The sequence below is a fragment of the Biomphalaria glabrata genome, chromosome 9, assembly GCF_947242115.1.
Source record: "Biomphalaria glabrata chromosome 9, xgBioGlab47.1, whole genome shotgun sequence".
Taxonomy (NCBI): Eukaryota; Metazoa; Mollusca; class Gastropoda; family Planorbidae; genus Biomphalaria; species Biomphalaria glabrata.
This window is the reverse complement of record NC_074719.1, coordinates 38,112,551-38,135,317: the sequence shown is the minus strand read 5'-3', so window position 1 is coordinate 38,135,317 and position 22,767 is coordinate 38,112,551. Positions and strand designations below refer to the sequence as shown.

General features: G+C 37.8%; 1 protein-coding gene across 2 annotated transcripts; it reads left to right on the top strand.

Annotated features, from left to right (window-relative positions):
• The first annotated feature begins 347 nt into the window (after positions 1 to 347).
• LOC106079589 (uncharacterized) lies at positions 348 to 19,548 on the top strand. 2 transcript variants are annotated; one of them, XM_056042489.1, is made up of 10 exons: positions 348 to 431; positions 1,283 to 1,369; positions 4,421 to 4,510; positions 4,885 to 4,980; positions 6,140 to 6,235; positions 7,475 to 7,570; positions 9,975 to 10,058; positions 14,487 to 14,570; positions 16,387 to 16,482; positions 18,305 to 19,547. In XM_056042489.1, the coding sequence occupies exons 2-10, from the start codon at positions 1,337 to 1,339 to the stop codon at positions 19,403 to 19,405; spliced, it is 1,776 nt and encodes a 591-aa protein (XP_055898464.1). In that variant the 5' UTR covers positions 348 to 431; positions 1,283 to 1,336; the 3' UTR covers positions 19,406 to 19,547. The 2 variants fall into 2 exon arrangements, with proteins under 2 accessions (XP_055898464.1, XP_055898465.1); XM_056042490.1 differs by lacking the exon at positions 9,975 to 10,058 and having other exon boundaries at positions 18,305 to 19,548.
• Positions 19,549 to 22,767: the final 3,219 nt, after the last annotated feature.

Genomic DNA, 22,767 nt, shown 5'->3' with positions numbered 1-22,767 from the left:
GAATGGGTGTTGAAAGGAGATGAGATCCAAGATGGAGGAATATAAACAAAATAGTGTTGACAATGTTAATTAAGATTAAATGATTTATAAACTTTGATTTTGTCTTTTTTGGTGTTGTTGTATCTCTAAAGAGTCTCATCGTATAATAAGATGTAACACATACTTTTTTTTTTTGGACATTTGAACTCAAGACCTTTCATTACATAAATCAAAGCGCTTACCACTCAACAACTACAACTCCTCATTATAAACTACAAAATAACAAGAAGATTCACATCATTTTTAAAAAATTCCGATTCCGCACCTTTTGAAACATATATTTTGATTTTTTTTTCTCCATATCAAAATCCGGCCAGCTTCTATTGCTTATAAGATGTTTCTTGTTCATCAATAACATTAAATTTAGTTGCCAAAGTAAATTGATTAAATGTGTAAGTCTTTCTATAATATAGATAAAATAAATAATTTCAATCATTTTATCTTATATATTTACAGACGTTCTTTCTTAGAAAAAGATAATTAAGTCCAACACGTATCGATGTGTAATTCTTAGAATAGATTCTGTCATAGGGCTCACCCTACGTGGCTCACGTGCTAATCTAGATCTAGAGTCTTTAACTCTGCTCAGTCATTGGTTTTCAGGGCTGATTCAGGCAACCTGTTGCACGATTTTAAGGCAGTGTTTCCTAAACTTTTTCCTTAACGGAACAATTCTCACATTCTGAGTATTTAGTGGAACACTTTATTATAGTTTTAGAGAGATTAATACAAGTTAGTAGCCTACTAGTCGATTATTCCAGTAGTTCTTGAAATACTAATTCAGGCATCGCGGAACACTAGGATTCCGCTTAACACAGTTTGGTAAACACTGGCTTTAGGGCAAGAAGAATCACTTGTAAGGGTGTATCGCTCATCTTCACCACCTTTACCTATCGCATAGTCTAATGAGCCGTTGGGGCACCACACATGATCTCTCGAGTGTCGTTCTCCATTCTTCTGTATTTTGCCTTTAATAAAGTCTCTTTCAATGACAGGGTAGTCCATTCGTTTTATGTTAACTTCTCATTCTAGTATATGGAATCAGTAGCAGTTCTTTATATTTGAGTTTTATTAGTCTGTGTTTTGTATTTGTAAACTATGTTTTAGTGTTGTATGTATGATAGCTACTTTATTTTTTAGTTTTCTGTCCTGAAATGTCTCTAGGTTTAGGGATTTTGTTAATTTAAACTTATTTCGTTATAATAGATTAGGGTTTGTTTTCTTTTTTTGCTCCATTTGGTAGTGAACTGAAAAAAAATCATTTTACTGTTGGGCACAAGTTTAAGTGAATGTCTTCATGATGGACACGAATTTCTATGACCTTGACACAGTAAGTTCAGATGTTGTTTTTGTTTTTCTCAAACAACTGATCGAATAGTTTATGACCTAAAACAAGTCTCACTATAAACTGTGTCTACAGTCTTGATAATGTATATATGGCTACGTTCCCTACGTTGAAATAGTTCTGCTATGGGCTTGTTTTGTACCGGAAACGTCTTTCGCATTCCCCTTCCCTTTTTCACAGAACGGCCCGCATTAGAACGCCTTGTGGTCCATGTAATGCGCCGCTGGACGAAGCCCCCATTGCCATGCGCCTCTGTAATTGTATCCAATTAAAATCAATGAATTGTTAGTCTAGTTTAGTTTGATGACGTTAGATTTAGGAGTGTGCAACGACACCCTAGAGGCGTAGACCATTACAGAATGGGAAACAGAACAGACATGTAGCGTACAATAGAGAAGAGAATCCCTTTTGGTGAACACGATAACAATGTTGAATGTGATTACAGATCAAAAGGGGATGGGGTACGATCGTGGGAAGTTAAATTATAAATCCTAAAGTAATCTATGAGTAAAAATAAAAGAGAGAATCATTTCATCATATTGGCTGCTGATGGTACAAAATATGAGTGCCCTACTTTGTTAATAAACTTAGCTCTAATAACCCTGTGTTTATTTGTAGTTCTCTCAGAAGCTAATCCACCTGCTTTGATGCTGTAGACTGTTCCAGTCAGTTAGCCTGAGGATCAGCGTTTGGGAGGTGAAAACTCCAGATGAAATTAGAATGGCCCGGCCGCTGTAGTATGTCCTAGAAGTGTGATAAACGCAGCGAAAGGGGGTCAAAATCAACGATGAATAGGCAAGCTGTGGGGTCTGAAAATTGACTTGAGATTGTAGATGTTCCTTCCTCCAGCCACGGAGTTATGGGTGGATTCAATCGCAGGAGTGCGTATGGTTCAAGCACAGGAAAGCAAACTGAAATCCAGATCCGTTAGCAGGATAACAGGATCCAGTCACAGGAATTCTGGTGCAGGGATTTCATGAACAAGCAGGAATTCAGAAATCCAGGAACATGAATTCGGATCCAGCGACAGGTGTTCCTGATAACAGGAACAGTCGGTGTTACTAGCCGCACTCAGGCTGAAATAAAAACACCAAGTTAAATGTTTGCCTTTTAAAAAAGGCCATTGTGTTCTCTTCGGGCATAGACGTCAATAAGAAAATTACGTAAGGTCGATAGACGCTTACAAACAAAGCAGGTCAATAATATCAGATCAAATCAAACAGAATGATCATAATACAAGGGTGCGAGTGTTAAGCATATACATGAACAATAGATAGTGGTCAGAGAACATTAAGCCATTGTTTACATTGTTTACATTGTCGGCCATGAGAGTGCCTGTTCATGGGGCATAACTCTTGTCTAAGCAAAGTGGGCTAAGAGAACTAACTCATTATTATTTTCTTAGCGCAGTGTCGATGCATTGAAAAAATCATCAAGGCGATCAGCAAAGATCAAAGAAATAAAATAAATGTACAAATAGCTACAAGGTTGCGTCATTGATCACTTGAGCAATGTAGAAATAACAATCTCAAAACATGGTGGGCATATATTAATGCAATAAAAAAATATGTACATATAAAGTAATTAAGTTTCTTACTTACGAATGTGAGATACACATAATGCACACACAATTTCGAATAAAACAAGGTGAATCCAAATTACAAAAACCTAGCAATGCACAAAATTCTTACCACAAAGTCCAAGTGAATAGAATAAGAATAAGGGAACATAACGTATAGAATCTGTGAATGAAGGCCCAGATTTTACATCTATGTATGATGCTTTTCTCTCATATAACTTTCTTACTCAATTAGGTTTAGTACTCAATTATCTACAAAGCAAAAACTTGCCAGTTTTTGAGGGTGTGCCGGAGAAAGTTATTTAAAACATTCTCAGTGCCATTCATTCCTGGATCTTTCCCTTTCAAATAAGAAATAGCTTGGCATCCCTTACAGATCAGGGCCGGTCTTAGGCCACTGCAACCTATGCGGTTGCAGTGGGCCACGCGCCTTCATAGGCCCCGCGCTAATTCTAGGTGTAATTATTAAATTGCAAAATAAATACGAAAAATTCCTGGAAATCTCCTGAATTTATTAAAATCTGAAAAATAGGCAAAATCGTCATTGGTGGTTGTCATTTTATTGCGAAAACGCCAATCCTACGCGCGATAAAAGAAAAAAAAAGGCATTGTCAGCTTTCATGTAATAAAATGTAATAATCGGGCGAATGTTCACCTTAATCGGAAGTTACAATACTTTATTTACTTTTATAGTCACTGGCATATAAATATGCCATAGGTTGCAAGGTTCGTAAAGTAAAGTTAATTTGATCGCAATTCTGTGCTTAGTAAAGAATGAATAAAATTTAAAGTCAAATTTTTTTTCGAATACAAAATCTTAATTTTCGCTTATTATCCTTATTTCCACCCAGACTAGGCCCCGCGCAATCAGTTTCGCATAGGGCCCCGCAATCGTTAGGACCGGCCCTGTTACAGATAGATATCAAACATAGTGATGGATCTAAGCCAGTGTTTCCCAAACTTTTTCCTTAACGGAACACTTCGCCCTTTGTAAGTATTTAGCGAACACTTCGCCCTTTGTAAGTATTTAGCGAACACTTTGCTTTTGTTTAGAGAAATTAATTCATTCGATGAGCTTCTAGTTCATTATCCCAGACGTTTGTGGAACACCTGTATAGGCCTCGCGGAGCACGGTTTGGGAAACACTGATTTAATCAATCGCTTTAGTTCTAAAAGTTTAAGTGCTCGATGTCTAATTAAGGAGACACTTATTAAATGTGTTTCTTTAGGGGGGGGGAGGGGGGAGGGGGGAGGGTGCACTTCGAAAGTATCAATTTGTTGGCGAGAAATATACGTCTCTGTCAGACACACACACACACACACACACATTTTCGTTTGAGCCTATCAGATAAGCATAATACCAGATAAATAGAGATAGATAGAAATGGACAAAGGATCTTGTTTGATTGACTGATTGATTGGTTCATTGGTAATCAACGATTGATCTTCTTTTGTAGAACAATGGCCAGTGCGTTACTATGGGAAACGGTCTAATTATTTCTGCTTTAACAGACTGTGATGAAAGTTACCAGTGTGCCCTCTTATCAGTAAGTGGTAAATAAATAGATAGATAGATAGATAGATAGATAGATAGATAGATAGATAGATAGATAGATAGATAGATAGATAGATAGATAGATAGATAGAAAGCAATCACAAGATCCTTTTGTCTTTGATCCTGGACATCAAGACATTAGCCAGATAGTGTGAAATATTGATAGCGTGTCTGTAAACATCCTCCCCAACTCATTTCCCGTAGATAAACTTCGGTGTTTTCTTTTTAAAGTATGTTTAATATTTTGCTTGTTTAATTAATTTTCATGTTTAGGAACATTGACTTAATCATTTCAGAAGTTCATACTTACCTAGTTGTTACCTTTTTTTTTATGACTTTTATTTTGTTTACTATTTCTACCTGTAGAACTACGTGCGATTAAACGGTACTCTGCTTATCCAGGGCAATGGTAACCAAATTACCGGGCTACACTTTCGCACTGTCCAAGATGCATATGGAAAGGTTAGCCAAGTTTTAGCTCTTTTCGTTTTAAGTTGCGACCCCCATAAGTAGAAAAAAATCGCTATTATATCTGTGTTCATCGTGTGTCTTTCGACCTTTCAAGTTTGGGTCTCATAAACTAGAAAAGTCATTACATTTTCAGTTCTATAAAATTTTGCAGATTGGTAAGTTGAAGTGCGATGTCTTCTGTTGGTCTTCTGAAAGAAGAACCTTTTTTTTTAAATCAATTTCGCAAAATACACCAATTTAAAATCCATACATAAAAGAAGTATATTCTATATATTGGGAGCAGTCAATGGTGTTTGATGCAATACCTATATATATGTTTTTTTTTTTTTTAACGTTTAAAAATTTTAAATATTCCCCCCCCCCCAAAATAAAGTAATATGTAATACTTCTAATATGTAATGTTAAATTTCATGACTTTTCTTCCTAGTAATCGCCTACCCTTGTAAAGTATATCACTTGTCCTGTTAAAGAGCATCATTTGTCCTGTAAGGTACATCACTTGTCTTGTCTAAGTACATCACTTGTCCTTAAAAGTGCACCCCTTGTCCTGTTAAAGTACATCATTTGTCCTGTAAGGTACATCACTTGTCTTGTCTAAGTACATCACTTGTCCTCAAAATTGCACCCCTTGTCCTGTTAAAGTACATCATTTGTCCTGTAAGGTACATCACTTGTCTTGTCTAAGTACATCACTTGTCCTCAAAATTGACCCCTTGTCCTGTTAAAGTACATCATTTGTCCTGTAAGGTACATCACTTGTCTTGTCTAAGTACATCAATTGTCCTCAAAATTGCACCCCTTGTCCTGTTAAAATACATCATTTGTCCTGTAAGGTACATCACTTGTCTTGTCTAAGTACATCACTTGTCCTTAAAAGTACATCTTTTGTCCTGAAAAAAGTACATAACCTGTCCTGGAAAAGTATAACACTTGTCCTGGTAAAGTACATAGAAATATTTTTTTTTCTCTTCTGTACTTTAGACAGATTTGACCTAGTTTGGCTTTATTCACAGTACATATACTATCGTGTATTGTTTTCTTCTAATAGTTTTGTTTTTCTTTCTATGTCATGGATCCTGAATGTGTGTCATTTCGATGTCATATAAATAAATTGAAGAAGATATATCTAAAATATGTTATTCTTCCGCAGACCTATATGATTCACAGAGGTGTTTTAAGAGTGGAAGGAGGCTCTTACTCTATTCCTGGTTTTAGCGTCAATACATTTTATGGCGGTTTAAATACGGTAAATAATTGTTGAACATATTTTTTACAAAGCTTATATCAACTCATTCTGTCTGTCTGTCTGTCTGGTAAAATGTGTGTACACGTTAATTCTTCCCCACCGATTCTCTGATCGAGTTGAAACTTCGCACGATTATTCATTGACATAGACAAGACATGAATCCATTTTAAAAAAATAACTACTTAGACTATTCATTACTGGTAGTTAATTATTTTATATGATACCAACAAGGAAAACTTATATTTCAGTATTCACAAATATGGCTAAATGTGTTGGGTTTAGTCCCCTTAAATAATTGTTAACGCTATTTCTCCATCAATTATTCTCCAATCAGTTTGATACCTTAAACAATTATTTATTGTAACTAACAAAACATGAATCAATAAACAAAAATAATTAATAATCGATCAATTATTGGTAATTAATTTTTTTGTTGATATCGAATTAGGGAAATAACTTGTACATTAGTGACAGATATAGTTTTAAAGGCGAATTTTTTTCCCTTTAGATAAACCTTTTTTTTTTTTAAAAAGAATTTTGGATATTTTACTATTTAAGTTCCTAATGATGAGATCACATATAGGACCGCATCCTAAACTATGAGACTAGAAGCGATTGGACCCCATGATGACCAGTTCACTTAGTTCATAAAACGGAATCCTAAACACCATGGCCATATCACATGGTCCTTATAGACCTTTCTTCAGGGAACAGTACCAGGGAAAAGGAAGAGGTAGAAAGAGAAAATGAATGGGAAGGCAGGCATGTCATTGAGGGAGGCAAAAGACAAGGACGAATAGAGAAAAATGGTCAACAGATCTTGTGTGGTGCCCCAGCGGTCCAACAGAATAGGGGATAGGTGAAGATGAAGGATGATATGCTCTTTCTGATTCTCACGTTAAGATTGTGAAGTTTAGGTAGGCTAATTCTGATGAAATCGCAAGGTGGTCTATCCTAGTAAAGGTTAACTAGGAATGGTATGAAATTGGAATAGACAGAAGGGACCTGTATTTTAAATAAGCTCTACCTTATTACAATTATCATTTCAAATGTGTTTCCACATATGTCTATCAGAAGGTGAATATCACTACCATGGATTTAATGTCATTATCGATAGATTATATGCTCAATTTACTGTTTTCTAGTGCCGCTTCTGCACTTCCGCTGAAAGAAATCTTTATAATGCCATGTTTTCGTGTTCAAAATGTGGTTTATGTTTTTATGATTTTTTTTCTATAGACCTTTTTCATGCACCATGGCGGTGTCAAAGTGATGGGGAATGGAAACAGTATTAACGGAGTTGTCTTACTTGACAACGAGGATGCTGGCGCAATAGTAAGTGAATGCTGATAAACTAATTAATTAATTAATAGATAAATTTAAAAGCATTTAATTAATTAAGAACATAAAACAAAAGTGTTATTTAACCTTGGTCAGGCCAATGAAAGAATATGTTTGGGACCCCCTCAAAACAAGAAAACATTAAGAAACTAGAATAAACACAAAAAAAGAACTGTCGTAATAGACATATTTATATCGAACGAATATTCAAATTTGATTAGAGTTACATTGTAAGTAATATCACTAAATTTAGAAAACCTCCAAGTAGGCATTATAAAAAAAAAAAAAACTACACTGAGCCATAATCTTCATATACAAATCTAAATCAAGACAACAATATTAAGGCACATTCCTTGTTCCATATGCTAGCACACATTTTTATTAATACTGTTTCTTCCTTAGCGCTATTAGAGCATGAAATGGGTTGCCTGAGCTAGCCAGGAAGACCAACGACTTGGCAGAATTTAAGTCATTGATTAATATGCATGAATAGATTATCCTAAGAACACGCGTAGGACGTAATCATCTTCTTTTTAAAGTAACGTCTGTATTTCATACGATAAGATAAGATAAGATAAACCTTTAACATAACTTTTACGAATTGGCAAAAGTTGTGGAGTTTAACTGTGTGTGTATCGAGAGTATGTTGAAACATTTAAGCAAGATTATCTTATATGAAGTGAGGAGGCGCGGTGTCTGAGTGGTAGAGCCCTTGCCTTCAAATCGAGGATCCAGGGTTTGAATCCCGGATTTTTAATTTCGGGATCTTAAGGGTGCCACTTAGTCTACCCATTATTTGGGGTAAAAAAATTAAGGCGAATGATCGTTGCACTGGCCACATGACACTCTCGTAAACCGTAGGACACAGAAGCATCGTATGCCCTTTAGATAGCAAGGTCTGAAAGGGGCACTTTACTTTTATCACAGATGAAGAGTTAAAAGGTGTTCACCGTCTGACGAATGTCAGTTCAAATCGGAGACGGAAGACACTATAAAGATCAACTAAGGCGCCATTTGCCCTCACTGGTATAGAGGAAAGTAGCTGGCAGCAGATGGCTCCTGAAAGAGTTGGAGAGTTGTCACGAAGGCCACGAAACTCACATTTAAGGTCTAAAGACACGCCCTTGTTGAAGACAGGTGCTGAAGACGTTAAAGAAGCAAATTTAAAGAGATTTTTGACAGACTACGGCTTTAAAAATTGAGCCCCAGGGTCTATCCAACTCCTATGGTTACCTGATTGAAGTTGGGGAAGCAAAAGTAAGTTAAAATGTTGGACACATGACACTCTCGTTAGGAGTCGCCAAAGGAACAGATCTCTAGGAGTAAAAGGGAAATTTGGACTTTTCTTTTAACTTGTCTCTCTCTCTATGTCTGTGTCTCTGCCTCTCTGGTTCTCTTTGTGTCTCTGTTTCACTCTCTTTCTCTATTTCTCTCTCTTACCCTTTCAATCTCTTTCTCTCTCTCTCTCTCTCTCTGTCTCTCCCTATCTTTCTGTGTCTCTCTCTGTCTGTCTCTATGTCTCTCTCTCTTTCTCTCTCTATCTTACTTTCTCTCTCTTTCACTTTCTCGAGGTATTTTTCTGTCTTTCTCTCTGTCCATCTCTCTGTCTCTCTCTGTCTTTCTTTCTGTCTCTCTCTCACTCTTTCTCTATCTGTCTCTCTCTGTTTTTCTCTTTCTCTTTCTCAGTTTCTTTCTTAGTCTGTCTCTTTCTGTCTTTTTTTTTCTGTCACTTTCTCTGTCTCTTTCTCAGTCTCTCTTGTCTCTGTCTCTCCCGTCTCTGTCTGTCTATCTATCTGTCTCTGTCTATCAGTCTTTGTCACTCTGTATTTTTCTCACTGTCTCTCTCTGTCTCTGCCTCTCTTTCTCTCTTTAATGTCTCTGTCTCCGTCTCTCTTAATCTGTATCCATCTCTCTTTCTCTGTCTCTCTATCTTTCTGTTTCTCTTTGCTCTCTTTGTCTCCTTCTCTCGCTCTCTCTGTTTCTCTGTCTCCGTCTCCCTGTCTCTCTCTATATATTTCTTTCTTTCACTGTTTCACTCTCTCTCTTCCTCTTTCTCTCTCTTCCTCTTTCTCTCTCTTCTTCTCTCTTGATGTCTCTCTCTCTGTGACTGTCTCTCTCTCACTCTTTCTCTCTTGATGTCTCTCTCTGCCTTTCTCTGTGTCTCTCTCTGACTCTTCTTTCTCGATTTCTCTCTCTCTATGCCTCTCTCAGTGTGTTTCTCCCTCTGTCTCCCTCTCTCTATCTCTGTCTCTCTCTCTCTCTCTCTCTCTCTCTTAGTATTGATTGTCCACCAAAACTAGAAATTTTACGAAGAATATTCTATTTCTTAAATAGACTTTCTCTAACTAATATACAATGCATTATTAATAATTGTTTGTATACTGATGATATTGTGTAGCAAAATATTGGCTTTAAACTCATGGGAAACTGGAATCAAGTCATGGGCTTGAAACTTTACGACAATTACAATGTCCACAAGGAAGTGAGTACAATGTCCACAAGGAAGTGAGTACAATGTCCACAAGGAAGTGAGTACAATGTCCACAAGGAAGTGAGTACAATGTCCACAAGGAAGTGAGTACAATGTCCACAAGGAAGTGAGTACAATTCTGATAACTATGCAGTGGCGTAGCTAGGGAAATTGGGATCTGGGGGCTAGGGGGTTTGCCATTTTAGGGGCATTGGCATTTTGACATTTGACATCATGACACTAGTTATTGTACCTAATAAATATATGTCTAAATTCCAAATGGTTCAGTATATTAGTAAATTAAAAAAAAAAAAATTATGACTCTGTTAATGGATAATACCGTTGTATATATTGGCGAGATAGTGCACAAGTGACAAATCTCAATTCATATCGCCTCACGTCGTGCTTTCTGTGCAGCCAATGCACCTATAACATCATCTACAATCTAGAATTAAACTGTCTAGCATTTGGACTCCACGTCACCACGTGAATAGCACGTGAATACTTGGCAGTGGCTTCATATTTAGTATTTAATGTTTAAAAAAATAGGCCATATATTAGGGACCCCTGGCTCTCCCCTGGCTACTCCACTGTAACTATGAAGGCAAAATCACTCTGAATAATTTTTTCATTCTTCTTCCCTTAAAAAAATATGTAAAAACACAAAAGTTTTTTTTAACCCGCCGTATGCCGGTCCCAAGCCCGGGTGAGAAAGGAGGAGGGTTTGGCGTGGGGCTAGCGACCCCACCCTGTAAAACCACTATTGCTACAGAAACGGCAAACTCGACACATAATGAAAACTATACATGCGGCGAGGGCGGCCAAACCCTGATGACGGTGTTGGATCAAAGCCAACTGGAAGTCCAATACCCGATACATGGCAAGCCTTTCAACGCAAGGAAACCGACTCTTATAGGCACGTGGAATGTAAGAACCCTGAATCAATGCGGTAAACTGGCCCAACTTTTAAGAGAGTTTGACTCTTATCGGCTGGACATCCTTGGGATCTGCGAGATGCGGTGGACGTCAAGTGGAAAAATTATCAATGATGGCAAGACAATAATATATTCAGGACATGACAAGGAGCACATTGGTGGTGTAGGAATCATCATGTCTAAAATAGCAGCTTCAGCGCTAATTGCTTGGAAGCCGATCAGTGACCGCATCATTACAGCTCGACTCCAAACAAAGCAAATTAAAGTCACTACCATCCAAGCTTATGCCCCTACAGAGGATGCAGAAGATACCATCAAAGATCAGTTCTATAATCAACTACAAACCACTCTTGATGAAACACCTACTCACGACCTAATTCTACTGATGGGAGATTTTAACGCCAAAATCAATCCCAACCGAACTGGCTTTGAATATGTAATGGGACCATATGGCTCTGCAGAAAACATCAGTGATAATGGCGAGCGTTTGATTTCTCTCTGCGCATCCAACAGCCTTTCAATTGGAAACACATATTTTAAGCACAAACAAATACACAAAAAAACATGGCGATCACCAAATGGGGAAACCTTCAACGAGATAGATTACATTTGCATCTCCAAACGATGGAGGTCATCTCTGTTAGACGTGCGGACCCGCAGAGGAGCTGATATCGGCTCAGACCACTACCTTGTCAGTGGCAAATGTAAGCTCCGATTGAAACGCCAACCAAAACGAGCCACACGACCCCGCCCATTTAATGTAGAGAAGCTTAAAGACGGCAATACTGCAGCACAGTTCCAATTGAAACTAACGAACCGCTTTGAGGCTCTTGCAGATATATTGACCCTTGAAGAAGAGTGGGCCAACTTCAAAGATACCACTATTGGGTGCGCAGAAGAAGTTATCGGAAGGAGGCGAGGTTCATACAAGGAACGGTGGATACAAGACAGAACATGGAAATTGATAGATGAGAGGAAAGAGGCCAAACGTAGACGAGATCAGAAAAATGAAACACAGGATCGCAGCCTAGCGGAAGAAGCCTATAGGGAAGCAGATCTGAAAGTAAAGAGAAGCTGTCGGCAAGATAAACGGGACTGGATTGAGCAGAAGGGACAAGAGGCACAAGCAGCTGCAAGCAGAAATGACACAAAAACCCTCCATCGTATTGTCCGAGATCTCACTGGAGCAAAGAGTGGACATGGGGCACCAATAAAAGACAAGCAAGGCAAAACTTTGTTAACGAAAGAAGAACAGGATGCAAGATGGGTAGAGCACTTTAAAGAGACCCTTAACCAACTGTCGCCAGACATAACTTACATATTCAAGGACCCCTCTCCAGACAATGATCTCAAGGTCAAGACAGACCCAATAACTGCTGAGGAGGTTACCATGGCCATTGCAGTGCTAAAGAATAACAAAGCACCAGGACTAGACATGATATCAGCAGAAATGCTAAAATATGGGGGACAGTGCATTGTTAACAGAATGACTGATCTCTTAAATCTCTGTTGGCGAACTTCAAAAGTCCCAGAGGACTGGCAAAAGGGAGTGATTGTAAAGCTTCCAAAAAAGGGCAACTTGGCAGACTGTAACAACTGGAGGGGCATTACTCTCCTCTCTGTCCCAGGCAAAGTTTTCAGCACTGTTTTGTTGAGACGGCTTCAACAGTCTGTAGATGAAAGGCTCAGAGAAGAACAAGCAGGTTTCCGAAGAGGCAGATCATGTACAGAGCAGATTTTCGTTTTACGAAATATCATAGAACAAAGTTTTGAGTACCAACAACGGCTAACGATCAGTTTCGTGGACTTCAAAAAAGCGTTTGATAGTGTCCACCGAGAATCACTATGGAAAATAGTTAGAGAATACGGTATACCAGAAAAATTCGTCCAGATCCTACGACACCTTTACAGTCAGTCTAGTTGCTGCATTAAAACAGAAGAGGGAACAACAGAGTTTTTTACAATCGAGACAGGTGTGAGACAGGGGTGCATCTTATCTCCCTTCCTTTTCCTCCTAGCCATCGACTACATAATGAGGAGAGCAATGAACCAGACTGCCTTTGGTATTCCATGGCATGAACAACTCCGATTGACGGACTTGGACTTTGCTGATGATGTTGCACTACTCGGGGCTACAAATAAATGCATTCAAGAAATGACGGAGAGCCTAGACAGAGAGGCACCCAAAATTGACCTCCGCATAAACTTGGATAAGACTAAAATTATGCGAGTGGGATATAAGGCAAAGGGTGTCCCCGTCAGACTTGGCGAGTCAAAGCTTGAAGAGCTGGACAAGTTCACGTACCTTGGCAGCATCATAACAAATGATGGAGATGCTTACCATGATGTAGCGTGCCGAATAGGAAAGGCAGGGAGCATTTTCCAAAGGCTGCAGCCTATTTGGACTAGCCAAGCCATTGGACTCGAGACAAAAATACACCTTCTCAACACAATCGTCATTCCAACTGCTACATATGCATGTGAGACGTGGAAGTCATCTGTCAAAATTGAGAAAAGACTAAATGTGGCTCAACAGAGATGGCTGAGACGGATTTTGGGAGTCAGTTACACAGACCGGATCTCAAACAAGGAAATCCTTTGCCGAACTGGGAGTCGAACACTTAGTGAGGTTGTGACTGAGCGTCGCATGAGGTTTGCGGGACATGTTCTACGTCAAAATGAATTACGCACACCAAGAGTTGCGATAACATGGAAGCCAAAACGAGGAAAGCGCAGACAGGGACGTCCTCGTATTACCTGGCGACACACCTTCATGGAGGACCTCAGAACAGTGGACACCAGTTGGGAAGAGGCTTCAGACATTGCCAGTGACAGATCATTATGGAGACAGCTTGCCGCCCAATGCGCCGAACGGCGCGGGAGGACCTAAGTCTAAGTCTAAGTTAAATGTTTTACTTCAAATAATAAATGCTTTTGCTCAAAGATATACACGTAACACTTCGAGACTTGTTTCCTTCTAATTTTTTTTATTTGGCTTTTAAATTATATGAAGTTTTATATATATATATATATTCAAACTCTCAGCAAAGTGTTGTGTGCACTTTCGAAATGACATTTAGACTCGGATTAATACTGTAATCATATTTACTGTAAATCTTTTAAAATATTACTCCTTGACTACTGAAATGTATTCTACCACTTCTGATATTAAATAAGTATCAAGCAGACCCTTTCTGAGTCCAAAGGATTTAGTAATGTCTATTTTTTATAACTAAAACATCATAACTAAATTTCTATTCTGAGGAACGGATCAAGACTTGATAAGGCCCTAAGCTATTTGGACTCCTTGAATTCAACATAAGGCTAGTTTTCTTTGCTTTGTCTTCCATAAAATTCCCTAGAATTAATTTGAGGTGCCCCTAAGCTAGTTATGAGTCTTAGAACTCAAAGCTATAGTTTAGGAAACACTGCCTATTCTCATCTTGTATTTTGTTTGTTTTTGTTTTTAATTTTAAAGATTATTTTCATATACATTCTTCATCAGCCTCAAATTCTCGTCGATGTTATGGGCAATAATAACTCTCTGGACACTTTAAAGATTTTCAAGAACCCTCAGGCCATCACAAAGGTAAGTAGCTGCTATATAATGTATATTTATAAAGAAATTGTGAACCTAGAAAAAAAAATTAAATAAGTTTTGAAGTCTGTTCACATTTAACACTCTCCCTCTCCGTAATTAATGTCCAAATTCCGACGGATGTATTCATTTTGCTTATTTGTATTTCACTACCCTGTAATGATTAAACGTCAATATCTTGTTTGTATGTAGATTAGGAAATGTTATATTAGGTATAGAATTACAGAGCCCTGGAGCTTTGTTGTTCTTTAGCACTGCAGTGGCCGTGGTAACCTCCTCAGCAGTTATTGGGTCTGTCTTGATCTTGAGATCATTGTCCGGAGAGAGGTCCTTGAATGTGTAAGTCAGGTCTGGCGACAGTTGGTTTAGGGTCTCTTTAAAGTGCTCTACCCATCTTGCATCCTGTTCTTCTTTTGTTAGCAAAGTTTTGCCTTGCTTGTCTTTTATCGGTGCCCCATGTCCACTCTTTGCTCCAGTGAGATCTCGGACGATGGAGAACAACAAAGCACCAGGGCTCGACATGGTGTCAGCAGAAATGCTAAAACATGGAGGACAGTGCATTGTTAACAGAATGACTGATCTCTGAAATCTCTGTTGGCGAACTTCAAAAGTCCCTGAAGACTGGCAAAAAGGAGTGATTGTAAAGCTTCCAAAATAGGGCAACTTGGCAGACTGCAACAAGTTTATATAAAAGTTATTTAAAAGTTTATATACAAAGTATAAAAAATTAAAGCTTATAAAACCAAACATTGATTTAATTTAGAGGGGTGAAATCAACGTTGGTATCGTCAATTAGGAGTGAACGTGTTAACTGCTACTTCGACAATAATAACTTCAATTAGCAATTAACACAATAGGAGTTAAAATGAAGACAGTTTACATTATTCCATGGAAAATGGATATTGCAAAAGATTGCATTTAATTGCTGAAGTTCCCCAAAGATTTTGTTAGGATTGCATATATTATTCAATATATCTGACTATTACCGACTACTTCTGATGGCAGAATAGAACTGATGATTGCCCGTAATTGTTGATCATTGCTGAAAACAACTGCTTCACCCAAAACCCAGCTAATTCTACAAAAAAGAAACATCAGCTTCTCTATAAATTCTAACTTCTACTATCAAACAACTAGTTGCTTCTATAAAAGAAAACATCTGCTTCTCTAAAAAAACAGCTTTCAAAAACTTAGATGCTTCTCTCAAGGGAAATCATTGGATTGAAATTGCGGGGAAAATTTAGAAATTGATCAATGCCGTGCCAATTCTACCGCAACATCTGTTGGCACAATAGGTTTAAAACAAAGGCCCATAACAGCATCTGATTGTTTGGACAGGCATGATGGTCCTGTGTTCGAATCCTGCCCGTCTGCATCCCTTCAGTCCTGCACGAGGTTTGGAATGAGACGTTTTAATCCTCATTTCTAAAACAAAATCTAAAACCTATTACAGAAAATAAACATATCTTGGCCAAATAAAAAAAACACGAAAAAAACTTGCTTCGAATTTCTTTTTATGGGCAGACGATGTCATTTACAGTTTCCTCAAACATCTGGTAACGGATATGGCGGGCTTCTACTTCCGGTCTCTGAAAGCTTCAAGCTGTCGTCAATACGTCCTTTTGGCATGACCTTCACCTTCATGGCCAGTGCCCAGATATTCCACTTTAAGTCACTAACTGTCCATTTCTAATACGAGTAGATGCATGATTGTGATATCTTCTTATAAGTGAAATATATTTTTATGAAGTACTAACTAGCTCAAGAGCACCATCTATATCAAGAGAAAGTTCTATTTTGTATTTAGACTTATGTTCAGCTCAGTGACATAGTCAACATATACGGAGTGGGAAACACGACTCGTGGTGTGATAACTGGCTTAAACCCTAATGTTTGTTCTGCAGTAAGTACATGTTATATGTCTATCTATCTATCAATCAATCAATTAATCAATCAGTCAATCTATCTATCTATCTATCTATCTATCTATCTATCTATCTATCTATCTATCTGTCAATGGGTGTGTAAGAAATAACATGTGCAATTATCTTAGATTCAAAGGGGACAAAACCCTACATATATAGCCGTTTCTGCAAATACTAAAGAATTAATTTCCCTTGTTGGTTTCAAACAAAATATCCAGTAATTAATTGACTTATTGTTTTTTTAAATGCCCCCGAAAGGAGAATAGACTTTGTCTGTCTGTCCGTTCAAAAGTCCGTCTGTCCAGTTTAGATCTCGTAAAATAGAAAAGATATTGAACATCCGACATTATGATATTTTAGACCTTGCTAAGTTCTTATTCAATTGTTACTCTTTTCTTTTGTGAAAGAGGAAAATTTATTTTTTTTAAATAGACACAATGAGCAGTTTTTTTTTTTTTCATAAAATACACCATATTTACAACTATTCACTATTAATATTAAAAAAGCACCGGAGTCTATACAGTAGTGGAGTACACTATGTACAATATTTTTAACACATTTATGCAAATGATTTTAGATTTTTTGTCAATTGTTTTAAATTTACATTTGTTTTGCTAGTTTAAGTAAGTTCTGTCAAACTAAATACATTTACAAAAAAAACAACAACCTTATTGAAAGAGAAAAATCTATTTAGTATCCATATAAGTGGAACATCATTCAAAACAACAATTAATAAGTAGTTTCTCATATTATCGCATGATCTACAGCGCTATCCAAAACAAAATGGAAGTAAAGGACATTTTCTTTTTCTAAGAAATTTAGTTTTTTTTTGAGGCTGTGAATAAGAGATTGGCCCTTTTCAAAACAATTAGATCATTGTATGACATCAGTTAAACCAGGTTCACATTTAACACCTTCACTTTCTGCTGTACCATTGGGGCACCACCCCCACCACACAAGATCTGTCAACATTCTTTCTCCATTCTTCACCGTCATTTGTCTTCGATAGAGTTTCATTATGTTATTCTTTCTGAAAATAATGAATAATGCCTTTTTACCTGCCTAGGTGGACCACTTTAGGGGCCGATTCTGAGTTTGTGTTGTTATTGATTCAAGTCCTGTCTATGTCAATGAATAATTGTGCAAAATTTCAACTTGATTCTAAAGTGGTGTGGGTGTTTCCCCTTTCAGACTTAGCAATCTATAGGGCAGATGATTTTTAAGTAATACGTTTCTTTGGCCAACGGTTAACTAGCAAGGTGTCAACGTGGTCAGCACAACGACCAACCGCCTTTACTTTCCCCAACTAAAGTCAGGTACCCAGTAGAATTGGGAGGACTCAGTAAAAGTAAAGTTCCCCTTTCAGACCTTGTGGTCTATAGGGCAGATGATGTAAAGGTCATCTGATTCTGTGGCCTACGGTTAACGAGGGTGTCATGTGGCCAGCACAACGACCAACCGCCTTTTATTTTTCCTCAACTAATGTCAGGTACCCATTAGAGCTGGGTGGACTCAGAGGCGCCCAAGGATCCCGAAATAAAAATCCCAGTCTTCACCAGATTCGAACCCGGGACCCCCAGTTCAGAAAGCAAGCGCTTTACCGCTCAGCCACGGAGTGCCTGACTGGACTCAGGGGCGCACAAAAATTCCCGAAATTCAAAATCCCGGTCTTCACCGAGATTCGAAATCTGGAACCCAGGTTAGGCAACCAAGCGCTTTGCCCACTCAGACAACATGCCGCCATAATTTATAGACACATTAAAAATAATGTATTTTGTTTTTTTGTTTTTTTTCTATCAGACTGTAGTTTCCAGAGATCCTGCCCGGAAGCGAACGAACGCCGAACTAATAGAGAAAATCATACCAATGGGGTTTGAGAAAGAAAAAGTTGAGGACTTTTTAGCAAAACGCAATTCATTTGGTGAAAATAATGTTACTAGTGAGGAAGAATTAGTCAATGCTCTTCTCGATAGGGATACGAGTCAGTGGGAAAATCAGATGCCTTTAGTCAAACAAGATAATCAATATGGTAATTTAGGGGTAGCAGACGAGCCATTGTCTGTCATACTTGAGAAAGCCTTAGCGCTAGGTTTTGAGCAAGAGAAAGTCGAGGAGCTTTTTAACAAGCGCATCTCTAGAGGTCAAAGTCATTTCAAAAGTGGGGAAGCATTGGTTAACGCAATGCTTGAGATTGATGAGACACCTCCCAAGAATCCTATTAAAAGTGATGAGCTCGTAATGGAACAACAAGAAACGCGTTCTTCTAAAGAAGTAAACCCAGTGAAACTAGAGCCTCTGCGTGGTGATGAGACTAGTGGGGAAAACGTAGTCAGTGCGAGCCCTGAGAATGAAACCGATCGTCTCTTGAACCAAATGTCTCGTAATGAAACAGCCCCACCTGAAATGGTTAATGAAATCTCTGAGCTTGGGCCAGACAAGAACATGCCTGATCTCTCCAATAATTATAGACCAGACCTCCAAATGGAGACCACGAATGCAGACTATCCAATGATCGACAATAACGAAGAGTCCTTAAATCAGATAATTATCGCTCAGACAGCGAATCCCAACATTGCAATCGATACCTCGACAGCAAGTCATAGTAACCCCGAAGAACATCCAAGTGAGATTATAACAGGTGAAACTCAAAGAGAACATCCCGCCTGTTTCACTTCAACAGAAGTGACTCCAAGCACACTGAACCCATGTCTTAGACTTGAGCAGGAACTGAAGATGTTGAAAGCACAGCGTCTTTGCAAAGTGTGCAGGGCTACAGAGGCTTGCATCACGTTTGTTCCTTGTGGACATTTAGTGGCATGCTGGGACTGCTGCTTCAGTGTTGGACGCTGCCCAACGTGTCTGTCATGCATTGATAACATTGTTCGAACTTATATTTGTTAATAAAGACATACAAATGTATATTTAGAATGAATTATAAAAAATTGTTTCAGGATAATATCATTACATGAGCTGATACAGATATAGTAAACATAAATATTATCTATTAGAATACATCTATTTTAAACAGGGCTTACGTTTCTATTCTTATATATACATATAAATAAATATTTTTAAACATTTTATTTTATCTTTTCTTCAATACATCACACTGTCTGCTTGTAAAGCTTCATGGTAGTTGCAAAAATGAAATCTTTTCACCCAACAGAAAAGGAAAGAAAGACCATGTTAAATTTTAAGTATGTTTTCAAAAGCTAATTTCTGTTTAATGTTTTCTTATATATATTATCTTGGCTTACTGTATAAGCTACGCTCGCAAGAGCCGTCTGGAAAAAAACTTGTACCAAAACTTAATGATAAATTATTTTATCACAATGGTGACAAAATATTTTTTAGTGTGTTGTGTTTTATTAGTGTGTTGTTGACATGTTTTAGTATTTTCACAAAGGAATGTTAGTAACACGAAGGCCAGTTATACCCATGGGCCCCCCACAACATGTTCTACTCTGTGTGTGCCGTATTGCACTAGGGACAGAGTGGCACGGACTTTCGATTGAATTTTATTTTAAAAAAGGTGTATACATATGTGCATACTGATGGTGATATTCATGATTAACTAGGAAAAAATGTCAAGAACTTCAATATTGACAACTAAAAAAATGAATAACAACGGAAGAGCTTAGAAAGTTTTGATTTCTCAGTGCTTACTAATAAACAGAAATTTGAAATATAACTTTGAAAAATATAAGATAATTACTTAACAGTTTCTCCGCCATAGATTTAAATAGTCAATACACAACATACTTATTAAAAAATGAAATTGCACACTGCTCCCCTCACACACACACACGAAGCAGCGCTACAAAGATCAACCCATGTTCTAATTTCCCCTCTCTGGTATAGATAAAAGCATCTGACACAGAGAAGAGACCTTCTTCCTCCTATTTTTCATTGTTATGTTGGAGTGTTCAGATGACTAGATCAGTATATGAGAGGAACTGTGCAGTGGTTTCCAAATCAAGGAGCTCTTCATAAAGTTTTCTTTCTATTCGGATGTTTTGGGGCCTGTGTCTTGTACGGGCCTCTTGGTAAAGAATGCAGTTTTGGAGGACATGGTCAGCATTTTCTGATGACACTTTACATGGGCAGATTTCACTGGTTCCAATTTTTGAGCTTCCGGTACATGTGTTGTCTCATTCTATTGTGTCCGGTCCTGAGTCCAAAGATTGGACGTTGATCTTGGCGGTATAGCTTATAGGAGGCGTCATCTTTCTTGTGATAGAGATGAGACGATTAAAGAGCTTTCACGAAAGTAGCAGGAACACATTTAAAGGAAAGCCTGGGGCCTAAGACGGAAGCAGACGACGAAAAGAAATTGAAATAGACTCCCAGTGGACCACGTTTCAAAATATGCAGGTCGCAAATGGGTTTGCCTAGACATATATGTAGGATAAACTATTTGTCATGCTATTTACACAGACTATCCTACAGAGATGTCTGCAAGCGAGACATGAGAACCACGGGCATCGACCAAAGTATGTGGGAGGAGAGAGCCCAAGACAGTACAGCATGGTGACAGACTGTACGTGCTGGTACGAACTTCGCCGAGTGCAAAAGAAACTAAGCTGCGTCAGCCAAGAGAAAGAAAAAGAAAGCTGCCCTGTCAGCTAGCCCTAGGACAGAAGCATATGCATGCACGAACTGTGGCAAACTCAGCCGCTCCAGAAATGGCTTAATCAGTCACTCCAGATTGTGCCCCATCTTAAGACGTAACCAAAGCCAGTGACTTATCTGGGCGCATCTTCCGAGACAGAAGGAACCATATAGTCACTCAGCTTATATTAACTCACTCTGTCTGGTAAAAAGTGTGTACTCGTTATTTCTCCCACACTTGATCTGGGATCATGTTGAAACTTTGCTCAGATATTCATTGGCGTAGACAAACGTGAATCAATTTTTCAAATAATGAATTAGAAAATTAATTTTGTTGGATACCAACAAGGGGAATTATTCCAATCCTTCTGTATTCACAATATTCATACATTTGTTGGGTTTAGTCCCCTTAAATAATTGTTAACGCTATGTCTCCCATATGCATTTTTAAATCAAGTTGATACTTTGAACAATTATTTATGGTAACTAACAAAACATAGATCACTTTTTTAAATTAACCATTTAGTCAATTACTTATTGGTAATTATTTTGAAATATCAAACTAAGGGAAATAACTTTTACATCATTGATAGATGTAGTTGTAAGGGCGGAGTTCTTCTAATTAGATAAGCTTTGTTAGTTAAAAAAAAGGATTTAAAAAAAATATATTTTGCGTGTTTAAAAATATTTGGAATGTAAGGATAGAGTCCACATTAGATTAAAAAAAAAACAACAACAAATCAGTTTGCTTTCAGGAGGTGAAATGCTGCATACTAATCAGTACCGGTACTTTCTTAAAGAAGTCTCTATTTAAAAAATAGTAGTAGGTGTCAATGAGGAAAAGGTCTGACAAGAGAAGATACAGATACCTCATGAAATCTAGTCCTACAAAGTATTTAATAAAACATGACAGTAAGTCCAATGCTCATTCAATTAACTGCTATTTAAAGTGAAATATTTCTCAGATGAGAAATGTGGCTAAATATCCAGGTCGGTAACCTGAGTTTTGTGAATCACTGCACTCATCCTTAATTTTCAGAGTCTAAGACATCACCATTATTATCATTTCTCAGACGTCGTTAATCATTCGAGTAACAAGACGAATAAGTTGTCTCCCTTCTTAAAAAAAAAACGATACTACTGCACTACAACCAATGGTTCTAGGATTACAATCATGGAGTCCATTGTGCTATGTTGAAATAGTTACAGCACTACAACCAATGGTTCTAGTATTACAATCATGGAGTCCATTGTGCTATGTTGAAATAGTTCATACTACAGCACTACAACCAATGGTTCTAGGATTAAAATCATGGAGTCGATTGTGCTATGTTGAAATAGTTACAGCACTACAACCAATGGTTCTAGGATTACAATCATGGAGTCCATTGTGCTATGTTGAAATAGTTACAGCACTACAACCAATGGTTCTAGGATTAAAATCATGGAGTCGATTGTGCTATGTTGAAATAGTTCATTCTTTTCTTTATTTCAAGATCAAAATTCGCAAACCATTCCATACGATAACACTCAAAAAATTTATAAGAAATGTATAAAAGTCATGGGCGTAGACAGAGAATGGATTGGAATTCAAACTCCCACTCAAGGAATAAAATACTCCATACATTGACCTGCTCTCCTACCAATCGCTG